The 27306-nt window shown below is 36.5% G+C and overlaps 1 protein-coding gene and 2 long non-coding RNA genes across 3 annotated transcripts; all 3 read left to right on the top strand.

Moving 5' to 3' along the window:
* The first annotated feature begins 743 nt into the window (after positions 1-743).
* Positions 744-21846, top strand: LOC121736665. The gene is made up of 3 exons (XR_006037054.1): positions 744-754; positions 2337-2340; positions 21559-21846. It is a non-coding gene; the product is annotated as an uncharacterized LOC121736665 (long non-coding RNA).
* Positions 2655-12661, top strand: LOC121736663 (zinc finger protein 41-like). Its single transcript, XM_042127993.1, has 10 exons — positions 2655-2814; positions 2895-2998; positions 3169-3762; positions 4119-4212; positions 5140-5263; positions 6680-6767; positions 8294-8544; positions 9097-9217; positions 11628-11747; positions 12377-12661. Exons 1-10 carry the CDS (start codon positions 2707-2709, stop codon positions 12393-12395), a joined length of 1623 nt encoding a protein of 540 aa, XP_041983927.1. The 5' UTR covers positions 2655-2706; the 3' UTR covers positions 12396-12661.
* LOC121736664 lies at positions 15732-20996 on the top strand. The gene is made up of 3 exons (XR_006037053.1): positions 15732-15742; positions 16569-16576; positions 20903-20996. It is a non-coding gene; the product is annotated as an uncharacterized LOC121736664 (long non-coding RNA).
* Positions 21847-27306: the final 5460 nt, after the last annotated feature.

Genomic DNA, 27306 nt, shown 5'->3' with positions numbered 1-27306 from the left:
TGACTATTTAATGATTATTTTATGATATATTATATCATACAATATTCTACATAATGATTATTTTATGATATACGACTATTTTATGATATATTCCATTAGCGTTTAATGCTTATAAATGTGACTTGGCCTATATTAGTCGGCGTAAAGGACAAGGAGGAAAATAATTAAGCCTTGTGAAATACTTTAAAATCGTAGACTGTCACAAGTTATATACATAACTTCCTGAAGCGAGGTGTTTTAAGATTGGCCACGATAAACTGGCAAAGCGATAATGTTATCTTTATCGTGCGCCTTCAGCAAATAACGTGGAAAAAACGAGATAAAAGCAAGTACGAATGCTGATGACGTGACTTTTGGCTGAGTAAAAAATAGCTAAAAAGCTATCTATATTATGTATCTAGGATTTATCTCATGGCTGGCAAACGCCGTTAAGATTAACTGCTATATTATAGCTGAATACCTATTAACTGCTATAATAAATGCATGGATTACTTATTAAGAAAAATGAAAATATAGAGGCTTACGTTTTTGATTTGCTCTTGTGTTAACAATTGTGGGATATGCGTGGCCGCCACAAAGGAAGATCTTCGATAGCGCGATGCAGGAATGTTAGGTGAATTGTGGGTACCGCCACAACAATATAAAATACTTATCCGAATTAATTTAATTAAGTAAGTACATAAATTTTCAAAGCTAGGTTGGGGTTACGTGAATTATAGTACTCAGTAGGATTAGCAAATCATCATTGAAGTAAGTACAGAGTATAATCCGGTACTTATTTCAGTAACGACGGTGTGTCTTTAGGCTTTATTCTTAAACTGCTGAAGCGATTTCGATTAAATTTGGTACGAGGTCCTTTATGTCCAAATAAAGGACATAGAATAGTTCGTAAAATTTTACAGTTTGATAAACGAATTTCTAATAATTAAAACACAACGTCATCGCATCTAGGGGTCGCAATACCGAACCATTTAAGCAAAATCGGTATTTTCGGTATTGGCTCCAGACCAATACCGGTATACCGGTATTTTCGGTATTTCCGGGATTAAGCTAAAGTTAACAAATTTAGTACAATAAAATTAGTTTGCGTAGGAATAGTAAGTAGGTTCCTAACCTGATTATGCCTTCTGAAATAAACAAAATTTTAAGTGATTTTAAAAATTATTTTACCTTTGAAAAGCTACATCCTTTGTAGTTTGTAGGGTATAAGTTATAACTCAAATTTGGTACCACGTTCACAAAGGTGGTAAAATAATGATGTAATCCATGTCAAATCGATAGAAGTTTTCGAAAATATAGAAACATATTATGTAGATTTTAAGTTTTTTTATGAAGTAATCCAAGCAAATACTACATTTATACAAAGGCATGCCTTTTTTTAAATGGGGAAATGCTTTGCGCATCCCCGGCGGATTGGGGCATCGGCCAGAGTATGTATGGGACTCTCCGAGGAACTAACCACTAAAACCCATGGTGCTCCACTCCCCGTTTAGGCATAGTTATGGGCACGATCAACCCACCCCAACTCTACCAACGGTTATCCGCGTTTCGCAGACTCATCAAAACATGCAGGCATTTCTAGGTCGTCTCGCAGGGTGGCCTAGAAAAGCCCACACGGGGGCCGCGATGTGCAGGAGCACCATGCGCATTACGGCTCTCTCTGAAACTCGGTGCAATTGGCGGCGTTGTCCCCACACTGCCACCCCGAGTATCCCGACTAAGCCACTCTGTGGTTGCGCGTCTCATAATATGCAAAATTGAAATATATAATTTCAACTTTATGAGTTCATGAGTTGTTTCCTGAATCCGAAGTTACTGTACAAGAACAACTCTTGAGCCTATAATGATAGACACTTGAACATTTCGGCATTTAGGGACGTAGTATAAAGTGTGGCTGATAAAAGATACCAAATGTGAATATTTTTGAAATCCACTTATGTATTAAGTACTTATTTAATAATTATGGTTAGGTACCTGTAACTAAAAAGAGCGTAATATGAATCAAATGGCGCATTTTCTTATTAGCATATTTTGTTTTTTATTTATTTTACCAAAACCGAAAATACCGAATATCCCGGTTTTTGTAAAATGAATACCGGTATTACTTAGACTTAAATTTGGCCCGCCATCCCGGTATTTTCGAAATTCGGTATCCCGGTTTGCGACCCCTAATCGCATCGTGACGGTAGTGGAGAAAGGTAATGAGGATAATAAATTTGTTCCCTAAAAGGCGTCTTAAAAGTAAGCCACCTTTATTATTTTATAACTCGAAGGAAACAATTTTATCACCTGTTATACCAACATAACGTAGTTGTTAAAAAGGACGAATGTGAAAGTCAAGTTTACGATGTTTTGAATATTTCAAATTAAACTCGGGTAAGTTAACTTTACAAATGTTGCGTTCATTAATCAAAAGTTTGGCGCAGGCCCTCGTCGCGCCTGCCTTCTCCGCCCACCCTCCTGTCTGCTAAACTCTTCTAACCTATAGGTAGAGCATAAACATTTGTTCAAAACGCTGGGTCTTTCGTCATGCACAACTCTATGATACGTTTTGCTGGCAACATTACAGAAAAAAGTCAATATTGACAAATGGCTGAGGCTGAAGTCTGAAGTCAGAATTTATCGTCTACCTACCTGTCATTTTCGTCGAGGATAAACACGGCGTCGTGGGCACATTTATTTATTTATGATTTATAAAATTAAAATATGGAGGAAATTTGCCGCCTTTGCTGCTCAACGAAGTTCGTTAATAACCATATTTTTGACGAGGAAAATGCGTTATTCATAAAAATGTCCTTATACTTACCAATCAAGGTAAATTAATGAACTTTTTAGTTTTGATTAATTTACGTGTGGAATAAATTAATAACATTATCTTTTTGTGTAATTCTCAGCTACATAAAGGAGATCAGTTACCTCAGCGAGTATGTGACAAGTGTAGTTGTAAAGTAAACGACTTTTATCAATTTTGCAACGAAGCTATTGAGGCACAAAACAGGTGAGATAACATTTAGCTTATGAATAATAATATTGATTGAAAATAATATTGATTGACCCGCTCAAGTTCGTCACTACGTCATTATGCTAAGCACTTGTGTTGCTTTGATTAATGGTTTTTTACTACAAGAACATGAGTAAACTTAATGTGTTTCAAAATTCAAATTACAGGTTAAAAATAATATATGCATACGAGAGCAAACAACCAGTAGAATCTATAGATCTTACTATTATTAAAAAAGACCCAAGCTCCCCGCCTCTGCATTGTGATAAAAGCACACAGACAGCAGAAGAAAAAAGCAATCTGTCTCTTCCCAGTATTAAAGAGGAACCAAAACAGCACAGTCTGTCCATAGTCAAACAGGAGTTATCGGATGATGATTTCTTGCCAGATCTAAATTCAGACAGCTCGAACAGTGAAGATGAAGTTCTAAGTAAGATAAAACATAATAAACATTTACACAATCCTAAAAATAAGTCTCTCGCAAATGGTATCGCTTCTAATGTAAAGAAAACAAATAAAATCCCAACAAATGATTGGACAAAAGGTTTCGCTGGGAAGTTGTTGGCAGAGAACAATGTTAATTTGTTACAAAGTGATGGCCAAGTTAATCTTAATGTAGTCAAACATGAGCTGTATGAAGTGAAGCCGCAAGATCTGGGTTTGGATTTTAACGTCCTAGATGATATCAGTCAAAATGTATTCTACTGCTGCATATGTTTCATACAAATGGAGAACAAAATAGACATGCTTAATCATTACAAGTAAGTTTTGGTAATTACTCTCTTAAATAACTATTTTTATAATAAGTAATAGTTTATTATTTATAGTTTTATAATAAGTAATTATAACTAGGTATGTAACTCAGTTAAATAATCTAAGAATTTGTTAAAGAAACAAAAAACAAACTGAATGCTCTGCACTGTTTCACTCGACCATTAACTAGTCAAAATGTAGGTAGCTTACCATAAGCCCTGCTTCTAGAGAAACTAAGAACACTTAAAACAAACACTTTAATTAGCTGAACGGTTAATGTTTTGTAGAGAAGATATGGCTTAATGATTTTTTTTGTTATGTGTAAATAATGTAAGTGTATTAACAAGAAGTTATATATTTTCAGGGTGCATGTAAGCAAAGCGGAGTTACAAATGGAACCCCCTCCAGCGCCACCTCTACCTGACGAACCACCATTCCGTTGCACAAGGTGTAAAAAGGTAAAAGATCAATCAACTATTAAAAAACTAGGCGTTTACATCTGTTGTCGATGATTTATACAGTATATTTCAGAGCGAAGTAACCACTCCTCAAATACTGCAGTGCCTGGGACAAGATTTTTAAATGTTTGTATGGTTGCCCAAGCGCATACAGCATTCTCGCATCATAGTCGGCCTAGTCCAGAGGAAAGAACTAGTCAATACGACTGGGACTAACTATGTGCGGGTTTCCTCGCGATGTTTTCCTTCACCGTACGAGCGTCCTTTAGATCAGAAAATGTCTCATAGGTACACGCCTCCACCCGGGTTTGAACCTGCACCCACTAGGAGTTCGAACTGAAGGTCTGCCCATTAGGCCACGGACTATTAAAAAGCATCACTTATTTAAAGAGAATATAGTTTTCAAAATATTATCTTTATTATACTTTAAGACTTGTATTTATGAGAAAGAAGAATATAATACCAGAAATATATACATAGAAGTATTTATACCACCAAAATAACCTTATTATCATGGGCGTGTGAGTTTCTTATATTGGTTCTCCTCATTAGGTTAGTACCTGAACTAGTAGTAGGCACTATTGTATATAGTATATAGTATTATGATATAATCTATCAAGAAATAAAATATGTTACTTTGTTACTACTTACTCTGTGATCCAAAATCCATACTTCCATACTAATATTATAAATGCGAAAGTGTGTCTGTCGGTCTGTCTGTCTGTCTGTTAAAACCGCTAAACCGATTTTGGTGAAATTTGGCATGGATACTTTGACTCCCGGGAAAGGACATAGGATACTTTTTATTCCCGAAAATGTACGGTTCCCGCGCGATAAACGAATTTTGGCGCGACGGAGTTGCGGGCGTCATCTAGTGGACTATAGTTTAAAAAAATTGTATTTTATTTTGTGTTCTTGCGTTTGCAGATAGTGGACAAAGGGAGCACATGGGCGGCACACTGGAAGCGGCATTGGGCACGAGACAACCGCCCCTATCGCTGCACTCTGTGCGAGAAGACCTTCAGAGACCACAAGCAGATCTTCAAACACGGTCAGTGTACTAGTAACTTAAGGATGTGACCGATATATCTATATATATATATATATATATATATATATATATATATATATATATATATATATATATATATATATATATATATACAAGAATTGCTCATTTAATGCATTACAAAATATTAATTTTAATATTTTGTAATGCATGTAAAATAAATAATATATTGTTCTTCTGAATAAAGGCTTATAATAATAATAATAAATGCGGCAGCCGGATGCCACTTGGGGATTGATGGGTTGAGTACTTACTGAACAGTATGTTCTGTTAAGTGTCTTCTTTAGGTTAGTGTTTTCTATCAATAGTAGATACTACTGATTATAGATGAGACATGACATCTTCTTGTTGCTATTATGGAAGCTAGTGCCTATTTGCTAGAAGTAATTATGCAGTTTTAATTTTTTATGCAATTCATGCTCTCATCTTCCTTCACCTTAGCTATCTATATATAAAAATGGATTTTCAATTGTGTTAGTAACGCTAAAACTCGAAAACGGCCCAACGGATTGGGCTAATTTTAGTCTTAAAATATATTTTGTAGAAGTCCAGGGAAGGTTTTAAAGTGACATGAAGTTCACCGGGACAGCTAGTCTAGGTTTACAAGCCTTTTTTTTTAAATTTACCTTGTAGAATTATGTTATACTAGCATGAGTGTAGCAAAATTCATCGGCAGCTCGAACATAGTGATTCCAGCGCGCAAAATGTGTGTAGATCACGAGTGTATGGTTCACCATCACATAATATGTGGTGCTTATTAATTTGTGGCAGCTGCAAGAGTATTTTATATTTAAACCTTTACTACTCACTACACTTACCTGCTTTTTATGTCAAGTCCAGACAATAAAGTCCCATGTTGCCGACAATACGTGTTTAGTGTTAGTGTTATAATATGCCCCAATTTCACCAACGTCTGTTAGTATTAACAGCTTGTTAAATTGTCATGTCTTCTCTTTCATTCATAAGAAGAACGAAAGAGATAAAACATGATACTAATTCGAGCGTTAACTTTAACAGTCTAGTCGTAGGTGATATAGTGTTAGTAAATAGTATTAGTGTTATATATTAATTTATCTATTTATTATCACTTATTTTTGTTACAGTGTGTAACAAAAATAAGTGATGATACTTTAGGGTGTGTACGTGTTCCTTGTAGAGAGTTCACTGGGAAAGTAGCAGCGCTGAAAGACGAATTTTTTTTTTCACTTTTGTATGGGCAAGGGCCATATCGTCACGAGTTTCCCCATACAAATGTGTAAAAAAAATTTGGTACTATCTACAAGGAACACGTACACAGCCTAAAGTTTTATCACTTATTTTTGTTACACCCTGTATATGGGCAGAGAAGCCTGAAATAAATGGTAAATAAATTTACTAATAAAGTAACTCTGATTTCAGGTCTGACACACAAGGCCGGCGAGAGGACCAGCGCTGTGCAGAATCGCTATGTTTGCGATACTTGTCCCGAGTCGTTTGTGTACATGAAGTAAGTCTTAACCATAAAGTTAATATACCTAGCGGAATAGAGCAACAATCTCGAGCTGTCAAACGAAACCGAAATTGGTTTCATCTGTGTGTAAAAATGTGTTTTTTTTATTATTTTTTTATTATATAAGGGGGCAAACGAGCAAACGGGTCACCTGATGGAAAGCAACTTCCGTCGCCCATGGACACTCGCAGCATCAGAAGAGCTGCAAGTGCGTTGCCGGCCTTTTAAGAGGGAACAGGGTAATAGGGGAGGGTAAGGATGGGAAGGGAAGGGAATAGGGGAGGGTAGGGAAGGGAATAGGGTAGGGGATTGGGCCTCCGGTAAACTCACTCACTCGGCGAAACACAGCGCAAGCGCTGTTTCACGCCAGTTTTCTGTGAGAACGTGGTATTTCTCCGGTCGAGCCGGCCCATTCGTGCCGAAACATGGCTCTCCCACGTATACACTCACACAAGCATGATTGAACATGATTTCTATGAGATTAAATTGTCAACGTGCAGCACGTGCCGACTGGGCGTCAAAAAAAGAGTGCTGCTGTCATGTATCACACGTCTCTTTTTACCACGCAGTGTTACTGATAGTGACATCTCTCTTGCTCAGGCCTTTGTTTCTCTATTCCGCTAGGTATATTAACTTTATGGTCTTAACACAATTTTGAAGTATGTACTGCTTATTTATGTCAAGCTGTGCAGAGCAAGTGATAGAGAAGAAAACACTCTTGAACATGCCAACTTGAAATTGGTTTCAGGGTAGTAAACAGATAAGTCAAGTTTGTAACACAATTTGTGTCTGGAAATAATATACAAAATATACAAATAAACAACACAAAATAATACTACCTAGATTTTACATTTTATAGACTTGCATAGAGAATTACATATTGTATATCCGAAGAACTTGATTCATAGGCAGTTGACATACCTACATCATTTGGCTGGTTTATGTCAATTCAATATTGGTCGTAATCTGTCGGCTGGGATTAGGGTTGCCACCTTTTATATGCATTTAAAGTACATCGGTTACTCTAAGAAAAATAAGTATAAAAATAAAGTACAATTTATTTTTCTTTAGTATTATATTTAATCGATGAATTTCGTTTAACGGCCCGGCCGCACCTGCGTCTATCGTCCGAAGCTTCGTGCTATGAGACGATACTATTGGACGATACACGCAGATTGTCCAATAGTATCGGTTTTAGCTCGAATCACTACGCATATGCGGCCGCGGCATAACGAAAAATATTACGACTTCAACAGAAATTAAATTATGAGAAATAAAGTATTTTCGCGTACTTTATTATTAATATAAAGTACAGAGTACAATTACCTTAAATAACGTACAATACTTTATTATAAAGTACGGGTGGCAACCCTAGCTGGGATTGACATGACCGAATTATGTAGGTCCGCCATCTGCCTGTGAATCAACTTCTTTGATTGTCCAGGTGACACACGGTTGACTTCCAAGTTCCAACATTTTGCAAAGTTAATAGTGAGAATAACCTCTTATTTGCCAATTCCCAGATGTCTGCTAGCGCACCGCACGCGCGCTCACCCCGAAGCCGCAACCCGTCCGCTCCAACTACGCTGCACAGTGTGCGCTCGCGTGTTCGCACACATTAACTCCCTGCGACGACACCAGAGGTCGCACACAGGGGAACGAAACCATCTCTGCAATGTTTGCGGCAAAGCGCTATCGTCGAGAGAGCATCTGAAGTTCCACATACGTATACATACTGGATACAAGCCCAATGTGTGCGGGGTTTGCGGCAAAGGTTTGTGATACAATATTGAAGTTATAAGATGAGATCATAAATTTATAAGACGCAAACTTTCAGAATTTTAAATGTGCATCTATTGTTAGTAGTTTAAAGCTTCGGTCAAACCTGCGCGTCAGTAACGTGGGACGCGGGACGGGAGCGTCTATAGGCGTACCCAGGTTCAGGCCAGGGGGGGGGCAAATCAGATTTTTTATAAGCTAGGTGTTATAGAATAAAAAAAAATTTTTAGTTATAAAAATATTGTATTACAAACAATTTGAGCTTGAAATACCTCAGTTTATACCAGCTTGTCAGCCTCGTGTAATGTCCACTTTATAAGATTTAAAAGAGTTTATGTATGCATCAGCAATGTCGTTCCGTTAATGTTTTGATGATAGTCAGAAGAGCTAGTAAATAAAGAGACATCAAAAACCGGCCATTACTTTTGACTTTTGACTTGTGCCTCTCTCTTGTCGTCATACTGGCTTTATTAAAGTACGTTGTTTTAAATACCTTAAATTACCTAATCTACTTTGCTTCCTACTAACTTATCACGTATATGTGCAGGTTTCGTGAAGAAGTGCAACCTAACGCTACACGAGCGCGTGCACTCCGGCGAGAAGCCGCACGTGTGCTCGCACTGTGGCAAGGCCTTCTCGCAGCGGTCCACGCTCGTCATACACGAGAGGTACGTATAGTCTGTCAAGAAATTGTAGAAATCAAAAAGTGGCAACCACTTTTTAATTTCTTCACTTTCTTGAGACTATCTGGGGGCACGGGATTGCCCCCGCCAAGATGACCCAAGCGAAGCACGCAAGGGCACTACCTACCTTTTCTCGAAACGTTTCGTCGTATTTTTGAACCCTCGTAACTTTGGTTTGAATGATGCCAGATAGTTGAAATTTTTAAAATATAATGTCATAGGTATAGTTATTAAATGCGCAAAGTTTGAATATCGTAGCTATTATACTTTAGATTTTATAGGTGTCCAAAAACCCACAATTTGGTCACTGACTCACCGATCATCAAAACTGTTAGGGTACTTCCTGAAGTCTTAGAAAGCTGAAATTTGGTATCATAAAATTAGTACTGAAACAACAAAAAATTATCAAACCCAACTTAACCTATATCCATACCATTTTAGAGCAAAATTAGGCAAACATTTGTGTTTTTTGTATGGGTATCCTTAATTTTTTATTTTATTTTAATATTATTATTAAATATTAAATTAGATATATAACTAAGGACTTTGAAAAAAATTCAAGTACCTACCTGTTGCCATTATTGATATAGAGCAAATAAAGCCAAAAAAATCACGTTTGTTGTATGGGAGCCCCCCTTAAATATTAATTTTATTTTCTTTTGAGTATTTTTTGTTACATCGGCAACAGATATACATAATCTGTGAAAATTTCAACTCTCTAGCTATTACCGTTCTTGAGTTACAGCCTGGAGACAGACAGACAGACAGACAGACGTACAGACGGACAGACGGAAAGACAACGAAGTCTTAGTAATAGGGTCCCGTTTTTACCCTCTGGGTACGGAAACCTAAAAGAAATACGCGCAAAAAAAAAAAAAAACAGCCAATTGCGAGTCGGACTCGCGCACGAAGGGTTCCGTACTGTAAACTGTTATAATATATATTAAAGTACGTATATATCCCACCAAAAACATTTTCATGTAAAAATCTTGCCAAGATGAGAACATAATAATTTTATAGTTCGTTGTGTCAAAAAGTAGTGAGATCTCATGTAGAGCCAAGTTAGACCTTACATACTCAGCCCTAAATCTAAAAACCTTAATTTTACACTAAAGCGTGGCAAAATATTTGATAATAATATTATATTGTGTCACCCGCACGAGGAGAATCTAAAAACTCTACACATTAGTTAAAATCGGTGGCCTGGCCATTTATCATTAGTTACGGTATAATATCATTAAGTTCAAAGCCCTGACGAATAACAAAATGGCCAAGCCACCGATTTTAACTAATGTGTAGAGTTTTTAGATTTTTCTCGTGCGGCTGACACATTATAATATTATTATCAAATATTTTGCCGCGCTTTAGTGTAAAATTAAGGTTTTTAGATTTAGGGCTGAGTATGTAAGGTTAGAAACTTGGCTCTACATGAGATCTCAACTACTTTTTGACACAACGAACTATAAAATTATTATGTTCTCATCTTGGCAACATTTTTACATGAAAATGTTTTTGGTGGGATAATATAGTCCGACTGCCTGATACAAAGACATATTGTAAAAGGCTTCTTCTTCTTCTTTTTAATTATGGCTCCTTTGTGAATCGCCAATGTCAGAGTGTGTTGGCGTAGACTCTGCCCTAAAAGTTGGTATAATGAACAAACAAGAGTACAGTGAGTAAAAGGCTTTGTACTATCGGAAAAGTTGATTCCTAGGCAGATGGCGGACCTAAGTAATTTGGTCGCGTTACTCCAAACTCCACAATTAACATTGAATTGACATGATCCGACCAAATGAGTAATGACGTTGGTCTGTCAACTGATTAGGATCAATTTCCTCGGTGGTACATTTTACAAGAAGCGTTTTGTAATTTTTTTACAGCACAAGATTGCTAAAAGGAAGTTCTGTCGCTCGGTCGAAGTAATTGCATACTTCTTGGCAACAAATTAGGTTCACTTTTTCTCGTCTTCAATTGCCGTCTTATTTAGATGCAGGCAAAGTTGCAGTTTAAAAACAGGGGTTGATATTGTATAATTGACACAACTATATTCAGACCCTAGATTTCAGAGTCATCGTGGGACTCTGGGATCTACTCATAGGTTGTAACTGTGTGGAATGAAGTTGTTACTGTTAATATACCTCTTTCAGACTGCGACAGTGCCTGGTCTGCAGTCTACAATGGTCATTTCTTCGATGGTACAATGTACCATCGAAGAAATTGATTATTAGGCAGTTGACAGACCAACGTCATTTGGACGGGTTATGTCAATTTAATGATGTCGGCTGGGTTTGACGTAATGCCACCAAACTACGTAGGTCATCTGCCTAGACTTCAACTTCTCTGATAGTACATTGACCCTTTGCGAATGAGACTGACTAGTTGTTTATCCCGTCAGGTACCACAGCGGCGCGCGGCCGTACGTGTGCTCCGTGTGCGGGCGCGGGTTCGTCGCGAAGGGCCTGCTGTCCATGCACCTCAAGACCGCCTGCGTCGACCACCCCCCACCCATTGACAAGTGAGTAGATCGTAGCCTCGCGAGGCTGCCTCGTGAGACAAATCCTCGGTCGGTCAAGATGTGCCTCGCCCGAGGCCAACGTACGCGCTGCCTCGCCCAAGCGTGCCGCGGCCCGAGCCTCGTGAGGCTGCTCGCTTGGTCAGTACGTGGCTATATTGACTGTTGATAAACTCAAACTCAAAAACTTTTAGCCAGAATACATTTTTTAAATGTTTTCTGTACGTCGGGACTACTAGTGTCTACCACCGGTTCGGGAAATACCTCGGAGAAAAGAACCGGCGTAAGAAACTCGTACGGGGCTATCTGTTACTGAAATTTTTCTTTTTACAAAAAAGTAAAAGATAGAACGTGATAGTTTGTTTTAAACTTTAAACTCTTTTTAGTCTTCGTCGTAATGGAAATGGTAACAAAATATGCATAAATAATCGAATTAAGTCTGCATTTTAAACGAAGCTGCGTTACGTGTTTTTTAAAAAGGGGTTTTTGCCTGACATTCTAGCCACTCTATTGGTTCTCAAAAACAAAGTCCTTACAACGAAACTCTGTCGGAAACGCAGCTCAACTGCTTGATGTTTCTGAAAATATATCTCTTTATCTCTTGCTAATATGAGCTATGTTCTCTGTTTCAGGATGAGTTCCAGATCGTAATTTAGTGAAGCTGTAGCCAAATATTGAGCATATCTGTGTTATTGTTGTATGATAGTAGATAATGTGAAGGCTGGGACCACACTACCGGTAAAAGTATGACTTCTGAATAAAATGCACAAACGCTAGTCGGTCCTATGCCTTATAAACGTATCTAGTTAAGTTATCACAAAAACTAGTAAAAAAATAATTCGGATTGAAAGAGTCACAAAGGCCTCTGATATAATACATATAAAAACCTACAATCCTTGTCGGTCTGTTTTTAAAGCTTAGGCAGGGGCCTAAGCTTTAAAAACAGACCGACAAGGATTGTAGGGTAAGTTTAACCCAGATGGAGCAAAGGGTTGCTCCATCTGGGTTAAACTTACCCTGGGTTAAATATGTTACTTCTGTCGTTTCTCAAAATTGAAATAGATACTTAGGCCGGTATAAATAGTCAGTACTCAAGATGCATCTCGGTCTCAAGACGCGGTTCGGCTCTATGATTGGTCCAAATTTTTACAGCCAACCAATCACAGAGCCTGAACCGTGTCTTGAGACCGAAATGCATCTTGAGTACTATTTATACCGGCCCTAGAATCAAGTTCTATTACTTGGATTGGTGCAAATTGGCCTGAATTATTATAAAATTGATGATCTGATGTCAAAATTTTTATTAGATTATGGTTTTGGTTAGTTTAAAAATTCTATGTGCAGCTGTGTGTTTTATAAACATGTTTAATTTATTCCGTTCCTCGTAATCGTGATTTTAACAACAATACTTAGTATAATTTTAAGAGCCTAAGACGAGTGTTCACTTAAGACATAATATTTGCGATAGATGATTCATACTACGTACTAAAAAAATGTCTTCATACATTAAACTGTCCCGGGTTATAGGTTATGTTAGCGGTTTTTAATCGTGAGACAGATTCAAGATGAAACAGTCTTGCTGTTTTATAACTGTCGTGACTCGTGTTCCAAGTGAGCGCTAACTCTAAATTAATTTATTTGAGGAGTTCATACGTGAAAAAATAAGTACCTACTGCGAACGGTCTTAGTATTAGTTTGTAATAACTTAATATGTAAGTGTTAAATGTACAATGAATGTAGTTGAAAAGTGCCTCAAGTTGTGATAATTTTGTAGTTAACGAATGAGTATGTAAATTAAAGAGTTGACTATACTTGCCTTCAGTATTGTTGGGAGCACAAAGATAAGTCACCGTAAAATAATAAATATTTTAGCACTAGATAATGCCCCCAACTTCATTGCGACAAAATTCGTTTACCGCACGGGAACCGTACATTTTCCGGGATAAAAATTATCTTCCTTTCACTTTAGGTCCTAAAGTATTCCCAAAACGAATTTGAGTAAGATCGGTTCAGCGGTTTGGGCGTGAAGAGGTAACTGAAAGACAGACAGACTGACACATTAATTATATTATAGTATGGGTAAGCATGTATGCCAAAAACTAAAATCTTTAATCCTTACTAATAAAAATAGTGACTTTATCCTTGTTCATCAAGCGCCTTTTCCAATGTAATAAACAAGAAGACAACATTTCATACCTTATATTATACAATATAGTTCAGTTAAGTTGTATTTTTGCTAGGAAAGTTTTGGGGTAGTTCTGATTTTTTCATTCCATATGTGTTTTGGGGTGCTAAATCCGAATCTGAGGTTTGCAGACTAAATTTCGTGACGCAACATTAAAAAAACCATAAAAACGTTTTTTTTTGTTGCTTTTTTCCGGTTTTTTGCTTAAAACTCGAAAACTATTAACTTTTGGTAAATGGTCTGTTTACAAAAATTAAAGTACTTGAAATTCTCTACAAATACCAGTATTTAGTTTTTTTTTCAGACGAATCGTTCGGTTTCTAGTGCGAGTTGAAAATTGTAAATTTTTAGCAGTTTATGCAAAACCCACTTTTTACATTTCAGTATTAAATTTTTATGGATGCTGTTATTTGATAAATGTCATCTGGTTTTCCACACAAGTAATTAAAAAGAAAAAAGGCAAAAATTATCCAAATTCAGTAGGTATCAATAAAAGGTAGAACTCGTAACAAAATAAAACTTAAAATCTCGTTACTTATGATCATGGTATTATTATGATAATAAATTATAATATGCAAAATTTATATGAGCCGTTGTCTTTTGGAAGGCCCTGGCTGAGGTTCTTCGATAACGATGAGTCCTGGTTCTGCTTGTTCTGGAAAATAAAAGTTTTAAGTTAAGTCATTTATCAAGAAGAGATGAAGATTGCAAAATAGATTGTGAGATTAAACATACCTTCCGCATCGTACTGAGGTTCTTCGATGGCATCGGATCTGATTGCTCCATCGTCAGCGTCGGTAGTCGTTCTCCTGGACAGTAAAAAGAGGTGAGACACATATCATATATCTAGGAGAGATGAATGACTACAAAATAACTTGTGAGATCCAACATACCTCTCTCTCTTTCTTCAGTTTCTTGTACGTCTATGTCAGAGCTGTCTTCTGGGGGCTCAACATTGTTACACAGTCCTTCGCATGATGTGCATATTGGGGAACAATGGAGTCCCGCCTTCATGCATCTACAATTGCATTGACAACCCTTTTTACATTTAAATTAAATGTACCGGAGTATCGAGTTTGGTGCTTGCGTGCCAGTACCAACTACTTTGAACCCTCCAAAGTAGTTGGTACTGACACGAGACCACTACTAGTTTTTTCCATCCCCACTCACTTGGGTCTTTTCGTTGCTCGTTAGGTGTGGCTTGACCGGATATTGAATAACCGCTGCTGCACCTGATAGAAAACTCTCAGTGAATGTTCTCGTGCAGCAGCTTCAGTTGGGGGCAATGAGGAAATGTTGGTCTTATTTTTGAATGATGAAGATACGTATTGTTTGTATCTTAAATCGTTAGTGAAATTAACTGAAAACCTTTCAATACAAATCTAAAAAGTGGGTTTTGCAGTCACACCGGTACAAATTGCCAATTTTCAACTTGCACTTGAGACCGAACGGTTCGTCTGTACAATAACCAAAATAGTGATATTTGTAGAGAACTTTAAGTACTTTAATTTCTGTAAACAGACCATTTACTAAAAGTTAACAGTTTTCGAGTTTTAAGCAAAAAAACCGGAAAAAAGCAAAAAAAAAACGTTTTTTTTCTGGTTTTTTTAATGTTGCGTCACGAAATTTTGTCCGCAAACCTCAGATTCAGATTTAGCACCCCAAAACACATATGGGATGAAAAAATCAGAACTACCCCAAAACTTTCCTACTAGGGTTACTTTACAGTACAAATTTACTAAATCAATAATACATTGTTTAAATATTTTCATTTGTACGTTCACGTACACGGTACACTTCTCTTATTTTTAAAGTTTTTAGATTATTTTAATGTCTGAATATAGTGTTTTACTAACCTACTATTTTACCAGTTGTGATTCATCCGTCCTTTATTTATTTGATGACTTTTCGCTTCAAATCAGCTGTGTAATAGTTTTTAAACTCACTGCATTTTAATTCAATAACAATTTTAAGGCTTTTGATTTTGATTGTCAAAACATTCTTATTTTTTGACAACCAAATAATGGTCTCTCACAAATTCACAAGTCGTGTTAGATTAACATTCCCAGTGAATTCAGAAAAAGTCAAGAAAGAGAGAACACTATAAAATGGCTCCTTTTAAGTGGAATAATAATTATGCCACTGTCTTTCAAACCGATTTTGGGTTTATTATAATTGTTATATTAAATTCAAGTATAGTTCAACTCTTAAACTATTATATTAGTGGTGATTTGTATATTATAGAATTCCTGAAAGATACAACTATTAAATATATTATGACAGGTATACAATTATATGTATACATGTATGTAATAGGTACACACAATAAAAATTTACTTTATAAATACAAAAAAAAGGATTTGTTGAAAAAAATAATTGGTCGTGATAATAATAATTAAATATTTTAGGGGAAAGTTATTATGTTTTTACTATAAAAATTTTGGTTGTTATTATACTGTTAACTTTATTATTTTGCGTAAAGGCCATGTGCCGTGATGGGTTCAGGCCTCAGCCTCATAATTGGGGCCAGCCTCATCTTATAACCCCCTGGCTTATAATATTTGAGTGTTAATTAATATTTAAAGGGGGGTTAGTATTTAAGCGAGGTTGGCTCTAATATGTACTAAGGGCGCGTTCAGACCATAAAGTTAATATACCTAGCAGAATAGAGCAACAATCTCGAGCTGTCAAACGAAACCGAAATTGATTCACATCTGTGTGTAAAAATTTGTGTACGTATACACTTACACAAGCATCTTTCTATGTGATTAGATTGTCAACGTGCCGATAAGTGCCGACTGGACGTCAAAAAAAGAGTTCTGCTGTCATGTATCACACGTCTCTTTTTACCACGCAGTGTTACTGATAGTGACATCTCTCTTGCTCAGGCCTTTGTTTCTCTATTCCGCTAGGTATATTAACTTTATGGTTCAGACGTGCGCGTTTTCTGCATGGGCGGATTTAGCGCACGTCGTGTGTTTTCCCAAACGCTAAAGGACCTTAAGGTTCTATAAATAATCTATGCTAAAAAACATAAAGCTTATTTTCATACATTATCACAAACCGCGTAAACGCAGAAAACGCCAACGTCTGAACGCACCTTCCCTTAAAATTTTTAAGGTCTCGTAATTCAAAAGAAAAAAACGGACGAAAACCTTACAATACTTTTTACTTTACAAAATAATGTGGCTATACATTTTGACCCCACTTTTGTACACTTTTGATCGTGAACTTTAGTTGTAACGTGTAAGTAGATAAGAGTAATAATTAATGTGAGCAACGAATACATTTTATTGTTTTGACCTTATTTCACTGTTTAAGGCAAGTTTCACATGCAACATTTTTGTTATAGATTCCTCATGTGCTTAGATTCGATCTAAACTAATGTAAGCAAAAGATGTCTAGGCTAATTTCTTCGATACAAGCAACGAATATCATATTATTTTGTTTCAAATGCCAAAAATGTTTTTGTAATTTGGTAATTTTACTAAAAACTACTTAATTTTTAAAGAAGAAATAGGAACTTGTCTGAAAAATGTTTTAACAAGTTTTAATTTAATCACAAATATAGAAAATGTTAAGTTGGTGTGTTGTTCAAACTATGTACCTAACTGTAAATGTACAACCTATTTTAATAATGTTAAGATTAAAGTTAATTTCACAATATCCTGTTTTAATCAAACAATTTTATAAAACGTTTATGCTTCATTGTAGAAGGAAGAGAATTTTCGCTATTAAGAGGAAACCCTAACACTGCTTTTCCATACAAACGTATTCCCCTGTTTTCTTCCTTGACAGTGCGTCTAGACTTATGCAATATTGGGATATCTGTTAAAGCTATGCCTCTACGTTCGATTTTTTCTAAATTTACTAATAAATAAAAAAATATGACCCTTCAAAAATCGCAAAAAATGAATGCGCCGTACCCCGCCAATCCACCGACCATAAAACAAATGTGAAAGATCTTTAAGATAAAATAAAAACGTAGAGGCTCTCACTCTTCCTGAAGAAATAAAAAAAAAATTAGATAGGCTCTATTTTGATGGAGGAATCAGAGGACTACGTTACCTCGATTTACTGTATCTGTCATAATACACGTGCCGGCGCAGGTTGAAGCGTGATGGCAATAGTTTCTTCATTCAAATTCTTCTGCACTCGCGTTAACTCTTTAATTAACTTTTTTACAAGGTGCCATCTAGTGGCGATGATTCTGTTAAAAACTGACACGAATTTTCTCACATATTTTCTGCCACTCTAACCACTTTTTCTCACTCGCGGTTGGAAACTTTACTAAAATGCTAACTTTTATGGTGTCTGTAAAAAACCTATTATTATTATATATTAGATAGAAAAAAAACTGTACAAATAGGCGGTCTTACTGCTAATAGCTGTTTCTGTTATGTTTATGATTCATCACCATAATTGTTCAGCATTGTTTATGATTAGACAGAATGAATTATTATGTCTTATAGTATATTTTGCACCATAGACTATTCGCGTTAACTTTGTAGCGTCATGTCATCAGTGAAAATCTCAAAACATTGTTAGTACTTAAACTTAAAAACTTTGCTGTTTGTAAATGTAAATCTTAAAGAATTGTTGATCTTAAAGAATCGTTTAATCATGCCTTTATTTTCATAACAAGAGCGAGGAAGTGGACCTATTATGATAAATTCTTTGATTCTTTTGCGCATTATTTATTATATTTACAATATTAATTGTCGGTTATCATTAAAATGACAGGGCGCCACAATTATTGCTGATAGGAAAGTTTTTTTATTGCTGTGTACTTTGACTTTGACTTTTTTCCAGCCTACCAATAATTTAAAAAATATTTAAAGACGCGTACCCACATTTTTTCGTAGCTAAGTATATAAAGTGATTCCACATAGAAACATTTTGGCTGAAACTAGGAGTTTTGTGTTTTTTTTAATCATGCACATTATAATATTTTCTAGTAATTTTTATGTTCAACAGTCTCGACAGATGGTGTTCCTAAAATGTATGGCTAAATAAGCTAAACAGTAGTACCTAGACTACGAATAATAAAAACTAGTAGTAGAAGACAAAATATTGTTGTAATTATTATAACCAGTTTAGTACTTTATCATACAGCATTAGGTACTCAAAGACTTCTATTTAAATAGAATTCTTTGCCTAAAAGCAAACCTAAATGGTGTTCTTGTTCCTATAACCGATGTACGAGGATTTTAACAAAATATACAGAAAATATAAATGCATAAACAATAGCTTACCTATTTGTTATTATAATGAAAATAAGTTTTCAAATAAAAAAATTAAAGTTATTATTAAAACAGCTATCACGCTATATAAACAACATCGTATGGATTAGGTACGTTTGGGGATCTCCAAAAAATTTAATTCTCATGAGGTGAATTCGTGTAGAGATCATCGCCTTGACATCACATGTACAGATATGAAATATAATATTATTATATAATATTGTAAACACTGGTAATTGCAGATAGTGTACTCGTGTGATGTAGTGTGTGATCTGGCGGCCACGGTAGAAAATAACATGGATGTAACGCAAAAGTACACAGTCAGCAGCTATTCCTGAATCAGAGACAGAAACCAATGAGAGTGTAAGAGAAAATATATCTTTGCTACTTCACATCATCACATCAGTAGCATAGCTGGGCATTAACTCGTTAATCCTTTAATCGTTAATTAACGAAGTTAACATTTTGATTAACGGAGTAACTTTTAAGTTAGCTTTTAAAAATATTAACGGACTCGTTAACTTCCGTTAATATGCAGAAGTCCGTTAATCGTTAATCCAATGCCTACTATTTACCACACGGCACCGCGGTGCGGCGCGAAAACGGGTTCAGACAGTTAGTATGAAACGACAAGTGCCGGGCGGGCGGGCAGCGCGGCGCCGCGGCACGGCAGCAGCATGCCTATCAGGTGACCCGTTTGCTCGTTTGCCTCCTTATTTCATAAAAAATAAAATAAAAAAATACTAGATACATTTTCAGGCGCATGCGAGTGAGGAGAGATTTGTATCGTTTTATCATTTCATTACTCAGCGCCGGTGCTTATAGAGAGAGTGATTTGTTTATTGTTATTAATAAATCATTTGCATGTTGATAAAGAAGAGTGCAGTATAATTTAGTTAGGTAGAATACAATAATTATAGAAGTATTTTGTTTTGTCCCTAACATGTTAACTATCAAAACCTTAAACCAACAGGTTTTGTATATACCTACACTAAGTACTAAGTACTAACGCAATTATATAAGTTACAACAAGGACATATTACCCATATTAACGGATTAACGATTAACGTTAACTTGCGTTAATTCGTTCGAAATGTAACGCTTTAACGTTTAACGAAGCTATCATTTTTTTTAACGGATTAACGATTAACGTATTTAACTATTTGATTAACGATGCCCAGCTATGATCAGTAGGTATCACGCGTGCAACGTGTCGGATTTTGGTCAGATTATTTACTGTATGTGGTAGAAGAGCCCTTTACTTTACGCCTACTAGAATATTACGCCTTTGCGTAATATTCTAGTCACCAGTCAATACACGTTCCCACCACAGTATTTCCTGTGTCGCCAAGATCAAAAGGAAACAAAAATATTATTATCAAAAGGCTGCCTTTGATAATAATATTTTTGTTACCTTTAATACGGAGATAATTTGAGTCCCGGAAAAGGACATAAGATTCTTTTCATCCCGGAAAAATTGGGATGGAGAAATTTGAGCACCGGGAAAAGACATAGTACTTTTCACCCCCGAAAAATATACGTAGTACCTACGACGTTGTACGAAAATAAACGAATTTTGGCGTAACGGAGTTGAGGACACAATTCACAAACTAGTACTTAAAGTAAAGCTATCAAACCGAATAAAGTAAACCTAACTACAGTGAGAAATTGATCGTAAACTTTTGACCTGTACCTGTGGGCAGAGGCGGCGTAAGGCCTCGCGGTCTAAGGGGCCTCGCGCCCCTTGGTCCACGAGGTTTTTTTAAAGGATTTACAAGTTTTGATACTTACTCAAATATTCACAAAAATAAAATTATTAGTAAATAAAAGTTTGAGTAAATATCAAAAAATTCTTTCTCCAAAAATCCGTCTTCTTGCGTCAATCGTCAGGGGGCTCACAAAACATATTTTAGGGGGCCTCGCAAGATATATTTTATGTCTTGCCTCGCCACTGCCTGTGGGCTGTGCGTTGACGCTCGCTATAAAATCTGTAAGCAAGGCCGTTAGAAGGCGTGGTCGAGTACGGCGAACCTTCGTGCACAGAAATACACCGCACACACAGGTGCAACAGAACAAAGCGATAATACTAAGGGTGTGGATCTGGCCCCTATGTAGAGTTCACTGTAAATTAAACTATGTTTCTAACGCCCCAATATCATAAAATTGCTTATACAATAAAAGTTACTATTTCAGCGCTGCTACTTGCACAGTGAACTCTATTTAAGGGCCACATACTGTAATACCCTAAAGTGTTTTCACTTTGTTTTGTTACAACCTGTTAATTAAAGATTTAATGGTATTTTATCTTTAACCACAGAATATATATTAGTAGTACTAACTTTAACTGGAATTTTATACGCATATAGCACCTTAGGAGTTAGGATAGAACCTTTAAATACCTGGGCCTAATCATTGATGATCGTTTAAAGTGGACTGACCATATTGACAGCGTTTGTATGAAGCTAAGAGCAATCCTTGCCAAATTTTCCATAATTAGATGGAATATCTCTTACAAAAACTTATTAACCCTTTATAATGCACTAGGCGAATCTTTTATTGATTATGGCCTGAGCTCCTACGGTTTAACTTCACGTTCTCATTTTAATACTATTTATCAACTACAACTAAGAATATTAAAAAAAATTGTTCCATTCAAAATTCTATCAAAATTTCATAATAACTATGATGGTCTGTTTAATCATTGTAAAATTATTCCTATACATGACAAAATAAAATATCGTCTACTAGTCGAACAATTCTTCAACAGTAATATTCAAGTTCCGAAACAAAATACATACAACACTCGCAGCGCCAACTTATCAAAATTAGAAGTCCCTCAGTTTACAAATTCATACGGTCGTAAGGTCGTAAGGCATATGATCATGACGCTTTACACACTACATTTACACTTATACACACGTTAATAGATGATCAATGTACTTATAATAATTTGCACTTATTTTGATACAGACTTACAGTACTTACAGAATGACATGCAATCTGTACTTTTACTCTCATATTTGATATCTCCTTTACCCTCTTAGGCCGGTATAAATAGTCAGTACTCAAGACGTATCTCGGTCTCAAGACGCGGTTCGGCTCTATGATTGGTTCAAATTTTGACAGCCAACCAATCACAGAGCCTGAACCGTGTCTTGAGACCGAGATACATCTTGAGTACTGACTATTTATACCGGCCTAAGAGGGTAAAGGAGATATCAAATATGAGAGTAAAAGTACAGATTGCATGTCATTCTGTAAGTACTTCACAAAACTAGGCCCGATAAATTTCTGCGAAGCTGGCTTGTTTTGTATAAAATCTGGCGCCATCACTCAAATCTGTTATTTATTACGAGTTACGAGTAGGTACGAGAAGCGTTATTAGTGTTATTACGAGTAAGGACCAAACTCCAAGGCAAAGTAAATTTCAATTCTAGACTAGAGTCTAGAGAGTCAGTCTAGACTTTAAAATTTTAAAGTTTCAAAGTAGATAATATGTAGCGGATTTTAACGTAGTTATCAGCAATATTTAAGGGCGTTCCCTACGGAGAATTCGTAATTTACCGTATTTAGAGCCTTATAAAGTCATAATTTGAAAGCTACAGAGTTATAACAAAAATACAGCAATAATCTTCAGTATCTTAACATTCCTTTCCACGTTTTAAATTTTCTATTTTCGTTTATTATACTCATGATATCAGCTTCCAAAGTAAAGCCAATTTATTAAAATTCAAGCATACATTCAGCATCTCCTTAGTATTTACAAATTACTTTTATTTGAAACATACGCCAATAATAGATTGACATTATCATAAACTACATATTCCCCGTTTTAATTTTGTTTAGGTCAATTTTGAAGTAAGATAAGTAAAAAAAATAAGGTTTTGGTGCGATCTCGTTAACGCGGAAATTGTATGGCCTAGGTCGTTTGCAGAGATTCAAAAGAAAGGTTTAGACTTTAGAGGGTGCCATATTATTGTCGTTGTTTATACATTTTGCTTCCGAGTGAAGTCGGGTGGACAGCTAGTTCTAGTTAAAACAACATGAATGGGAGTGGAGCTCTTAATTACTTAAGTTAGAACTTCGATTATACTTTTAATTTAGTTTAATTAGTTTGTAAGACACAGGCAATTGCATCTAAATATCATGTTCTCTCTCATTCTACTTAATACGGAGAGAGAAGGAACAGTGTTTAGATAAACATTTAATATAACACGTTGGTGAATTTGAGAGTTGAGACTAGTTTCTGTAGTTATTTTTGTCAATTCAAACATTTGAACTTCTATTTAAACAGTTAGATAATATTTGCAAACTCCCAGGTGTTTTGTCGCAATTTCTGTAGTAAATGTGTTAAATTTCAAGGAAAATATATTATGAAGCAAGTGAAAAAAATGTCTTTATATTATGAAAAATGTACTTATGTCTTATAATTTTCCTAAGGAAGCACAACAGATAGATACTTACTGACATATACAACACTGATAGATACAACACGCTTTTCTTCCCGTCTCCTACTTTACATTGTAGGTGTGTGGTTCAAATTTCAATATAAAATTAATTAGGGACAAATAAACACACCGGCAAAATTAGAGGAACATAACAAAATTTTCAATTTTTTTTTAATTGTTCACTGGTTTTTATATATTTATTTATTTATTTACTAATTGATTATTAAAAAATAAATTTTATATAAATTTAGGGCATCAAAACGTGAAAAATAGAAAAAAAATCAGCAAAAATCAAAAAATTAAGAAAATCTTTGTAATTTCAGTAGTAAGTTTTTAAGATAAATTCTCCATTTTTATTAAAGAAATGCCATGTTAAAAGCGTGTAATGCTGGTGTAATGCCTTCTATGGATCTCAAGAGGGCCTGGATACGCCATTCCATGCTTGCGTTTTAATTGTAAATCATTTCCTGTGGGATATTCTCCTACTCCTCCAGTAGCGCCAACTCGAGCTCCTGGACACATTTTGGAGCTGGAGTTTTAACTCGTACCGTTCACCCATTGATGTGCCACACGTCTTCAATCGGATCCACATCCGTAGACCACGCTGGCCTCTCCACCTGGGCTACACCAGCATCGTTTAGGTAATAATGCCCGATTTTCTTACTCTATGGACGCACATAAAATTGAAATTACTACCTAAAACTGTGTAAAAGGCACACCATGCAGTTCCAGGATGTCGGTGCTATAGCTCTGTACTGTCAAAGTACCATCATCTATAATCATCAGCTCCATGCGGGCTCCAAATCATATGCAACTCCAAACCATTACGAAGCCTGCATCATAGGCCACTGTTTCCGGTAAGTTTGATGGCCTGTAGCTTTCCTTATAATTTATCCACATTCTTTATTGCCTGTCAATACAATGTACACAGAATTTGCTCCCATCACAGTACAGCACAAGATTTCACTCACTTGTCTAATTTTGATGTTCACGCGCAAATCTTAGCCTGGCTCTTCGGTGTCCTGTCTCAAGTTTTGGTGCCCTTGCTGGCACTTTTGAGTTTAATTTAACTTCTTTGAGTCTTCTTCTTACTGTGCAATCACTTACATGTTCATCTTGGACCTGTTCCAACAGGTTTCGTGTCTGCATAGCAGTTTGAGGTCGATTTCTTAAGTTTTGTTTCCTTACAAAATGGTCATCCTGAACCATTGTCACCCCATATCTGCCTTGTTCTCGTCTCCGAACGTAAGATTCAGTCTCTATGAAGCGTTGAAAGTTACGAAGAACCACGGAAGCCGACACACCTGGCCCGACTGACCGAACGGTAGGTGTGACCTTTCTCTATCGTGGTTACAGCTCTAGCTGTCGCAGATGCTGGGAAATCACTAATTTTGTATCTAAGCAATGTGTTCTTCCAAAAACCAAACAATCAAATGAGCTGAGCATACCTTGCACACCGCTAAAACGCCATTCTTATCAGGAACACTTACAACGTCAATAATCGAAAAACACTTATTAAGGCATAATTGCTATAAAAACCTGTCAACTTGCCAGTTTTGTTCAATATTTTATTTCTTGAATGAGCTTAGAAGCTATAAAAAAGGCTTTCAGACAGCCCGGCCCACTTGAGTTCAAGTTTTGGCCCTTTTTACCTATGTTCCGCTAATTTTGCCAGTGTGTGTATTTGAACTGCCGCACTCAAAGACGAATATTAATTACCTACTTAGCTGTAATTAAATGAAGAATATTCACATATACCCTATACATTATCTGTCAAACTCTGTTTAATTTAATTACAGTAAAGTAATTAATTTTCGTATCTAAGTGCGGCAGAAAAAAATCTACATTATCTTATATCTTTAAACGAGCGATTCTTGTATACAGGGTGAAATTAAACTTTCCTGCCAAATTTTGATAAATTGCTCCTAGTTAAAAATTAAAATACACGTATTTTTTCTTTTATAATCACTCAGTACTAAAATGTTGAGAAAAAGCTACCGAAAGTTATCCTAAAAAACACTACCATTAATGGACACGATGCGTCGGCCGCGCGTAACCGTTCTGGAATGATTTTAAATGGGATAAAATATTATGTCATAAAAAATAACACCCAATTTTTGTTGGTTAAATGGACTCTCCTAATGATACCTAAGCCCTGGAAAAATTTGGCAGGAAGGTTTAATTGCACCCTGTATATGTTAAGCTCAAAGACCGAAAACGCTTAGTAAGCGAAAAAATGGCTCATAACGCGTTGTGGTCATAGTGAAACGGCCACGACGCGTTCTGGTAATCACAGAAATACCACATAGCGAAATTCGTGTCGTGGCTGACGTGCTATTCGACCACAACGCGTTGTGGTAATCGAGTAAAACCATGACGCGTTCTGAGCATTTAAAGACAGCCACGACGCGAATCCGTGTTGTGGCCCTAATGAAAACGGCCACGACGCGTTCTGGTAATCACAGAAATACCACATAGCGAAATTCGTGTCGTGGCTGACGTGCTATTCGACCACAACGCGTTGTGGTAATCTAGAAAAGCCATGACGCGTTCTGAGCATTTAAAGACAGCCACGACGCGAATCCGTGTTGTGGCCCTAATGAAGACGGCCACGACGCGTTCTGAAACCAGGCCGTGTTAATTTTATAGCGCTCAAGTGTGTGCGCAATACACAAGAGCACTCTGGTTTCAATGAAACCAGGCCAGTTACGCAAGAGTAATTTTATACTGCCCAAGTGTGTGCGCAATACACAAGAGCACTTTGGTTTCAATGAAACCAGGCCAGTTACGCAGAAGTAATTTTATAGTGCCCACGTGTGTGCGCGTGTAAAAGTCGGTCCTGCACCTGATCTCTCGCCAGCGCTCCATTGGGTTATGAGAGTAAAGAATAGTGCTCTTGTGTATTGCGCACACACTTGGGCACTATAAAATTACTCAACGCTTTGTGAGCCATTTTTTCGCTCACTGAGCGTTTTCGGTCTTTGAGCGTAACATAATATATATAATTCGAATCTCGGAATCGGCTCCAACGATTTTCATGAAATTTAGTATATAGGGGGTTTCGGGGGCGATAAATCGATCTAGCTAGGAATCATTTTTAGAAAATGTCATTTTATTCGTGTTGTATCGAATACCGAGCGAAGCTCGGTCAAATAGCTAGTTATGATCAGAAGATGAGGAAATGTTTGGAAAGCCCTAACCAGTAACGTGTATACTGTGTATGTTTATACGTGGGAGAGCCATGCTTCGGCACAAATGGGCCGGCCCGACCGGAGAAATACCACGTTCTCACAGAAAACCGGCGTGAAACAGCGCTTGCGCTGTGTTTCTTAGAGTGAGTGAGTTTACCGGAGGCCCAATTCCCTTCCCTATCCTCCCCTATTCCCTTTCCTTCCCATCCCTACCCTCCCCTATTACCCTATTCCCTCTTAAAAAGCCGGCAACGCACCTGCAGCTCTTCTGATGCTGCGAGTGTCCATGGGCGACGGAAGTTGCTTTCCATCAGGTGACCCGTTTGCTCGTTTGCCCCCATCTTTCATAAAAAAAAACAAAACTAATGTAATCGTAATAATCGGCCAAGTGCGAGTCGGACTCGCGCACGAAGGGTTCCGTACCGTTATAGAGCAAAATTAGGCCAACAATAATTGTGTTTTATGTATGCGAGCGCCCCTTAATTTTTTATTTTA

Source organism: Aricia agestis, chromosome 19 (genome assembly GCF_905147365.1).
Source record: "Aricia agestis chromosome 19, ilAriAges1.1, whole genome shotgun sequence".
NCBI classification, from domain to species: Eukaryota; Metazoa; Arthropoda; class Insecta; order Lepidoptera; family Lycaenidae; genus Aricia; species Aricia agestis.
The sequence above is the reverse complement of the archived record's forward strand: the minus strand, read 5'-3'. Positions and strand labels throughout refer to the sequence as shown.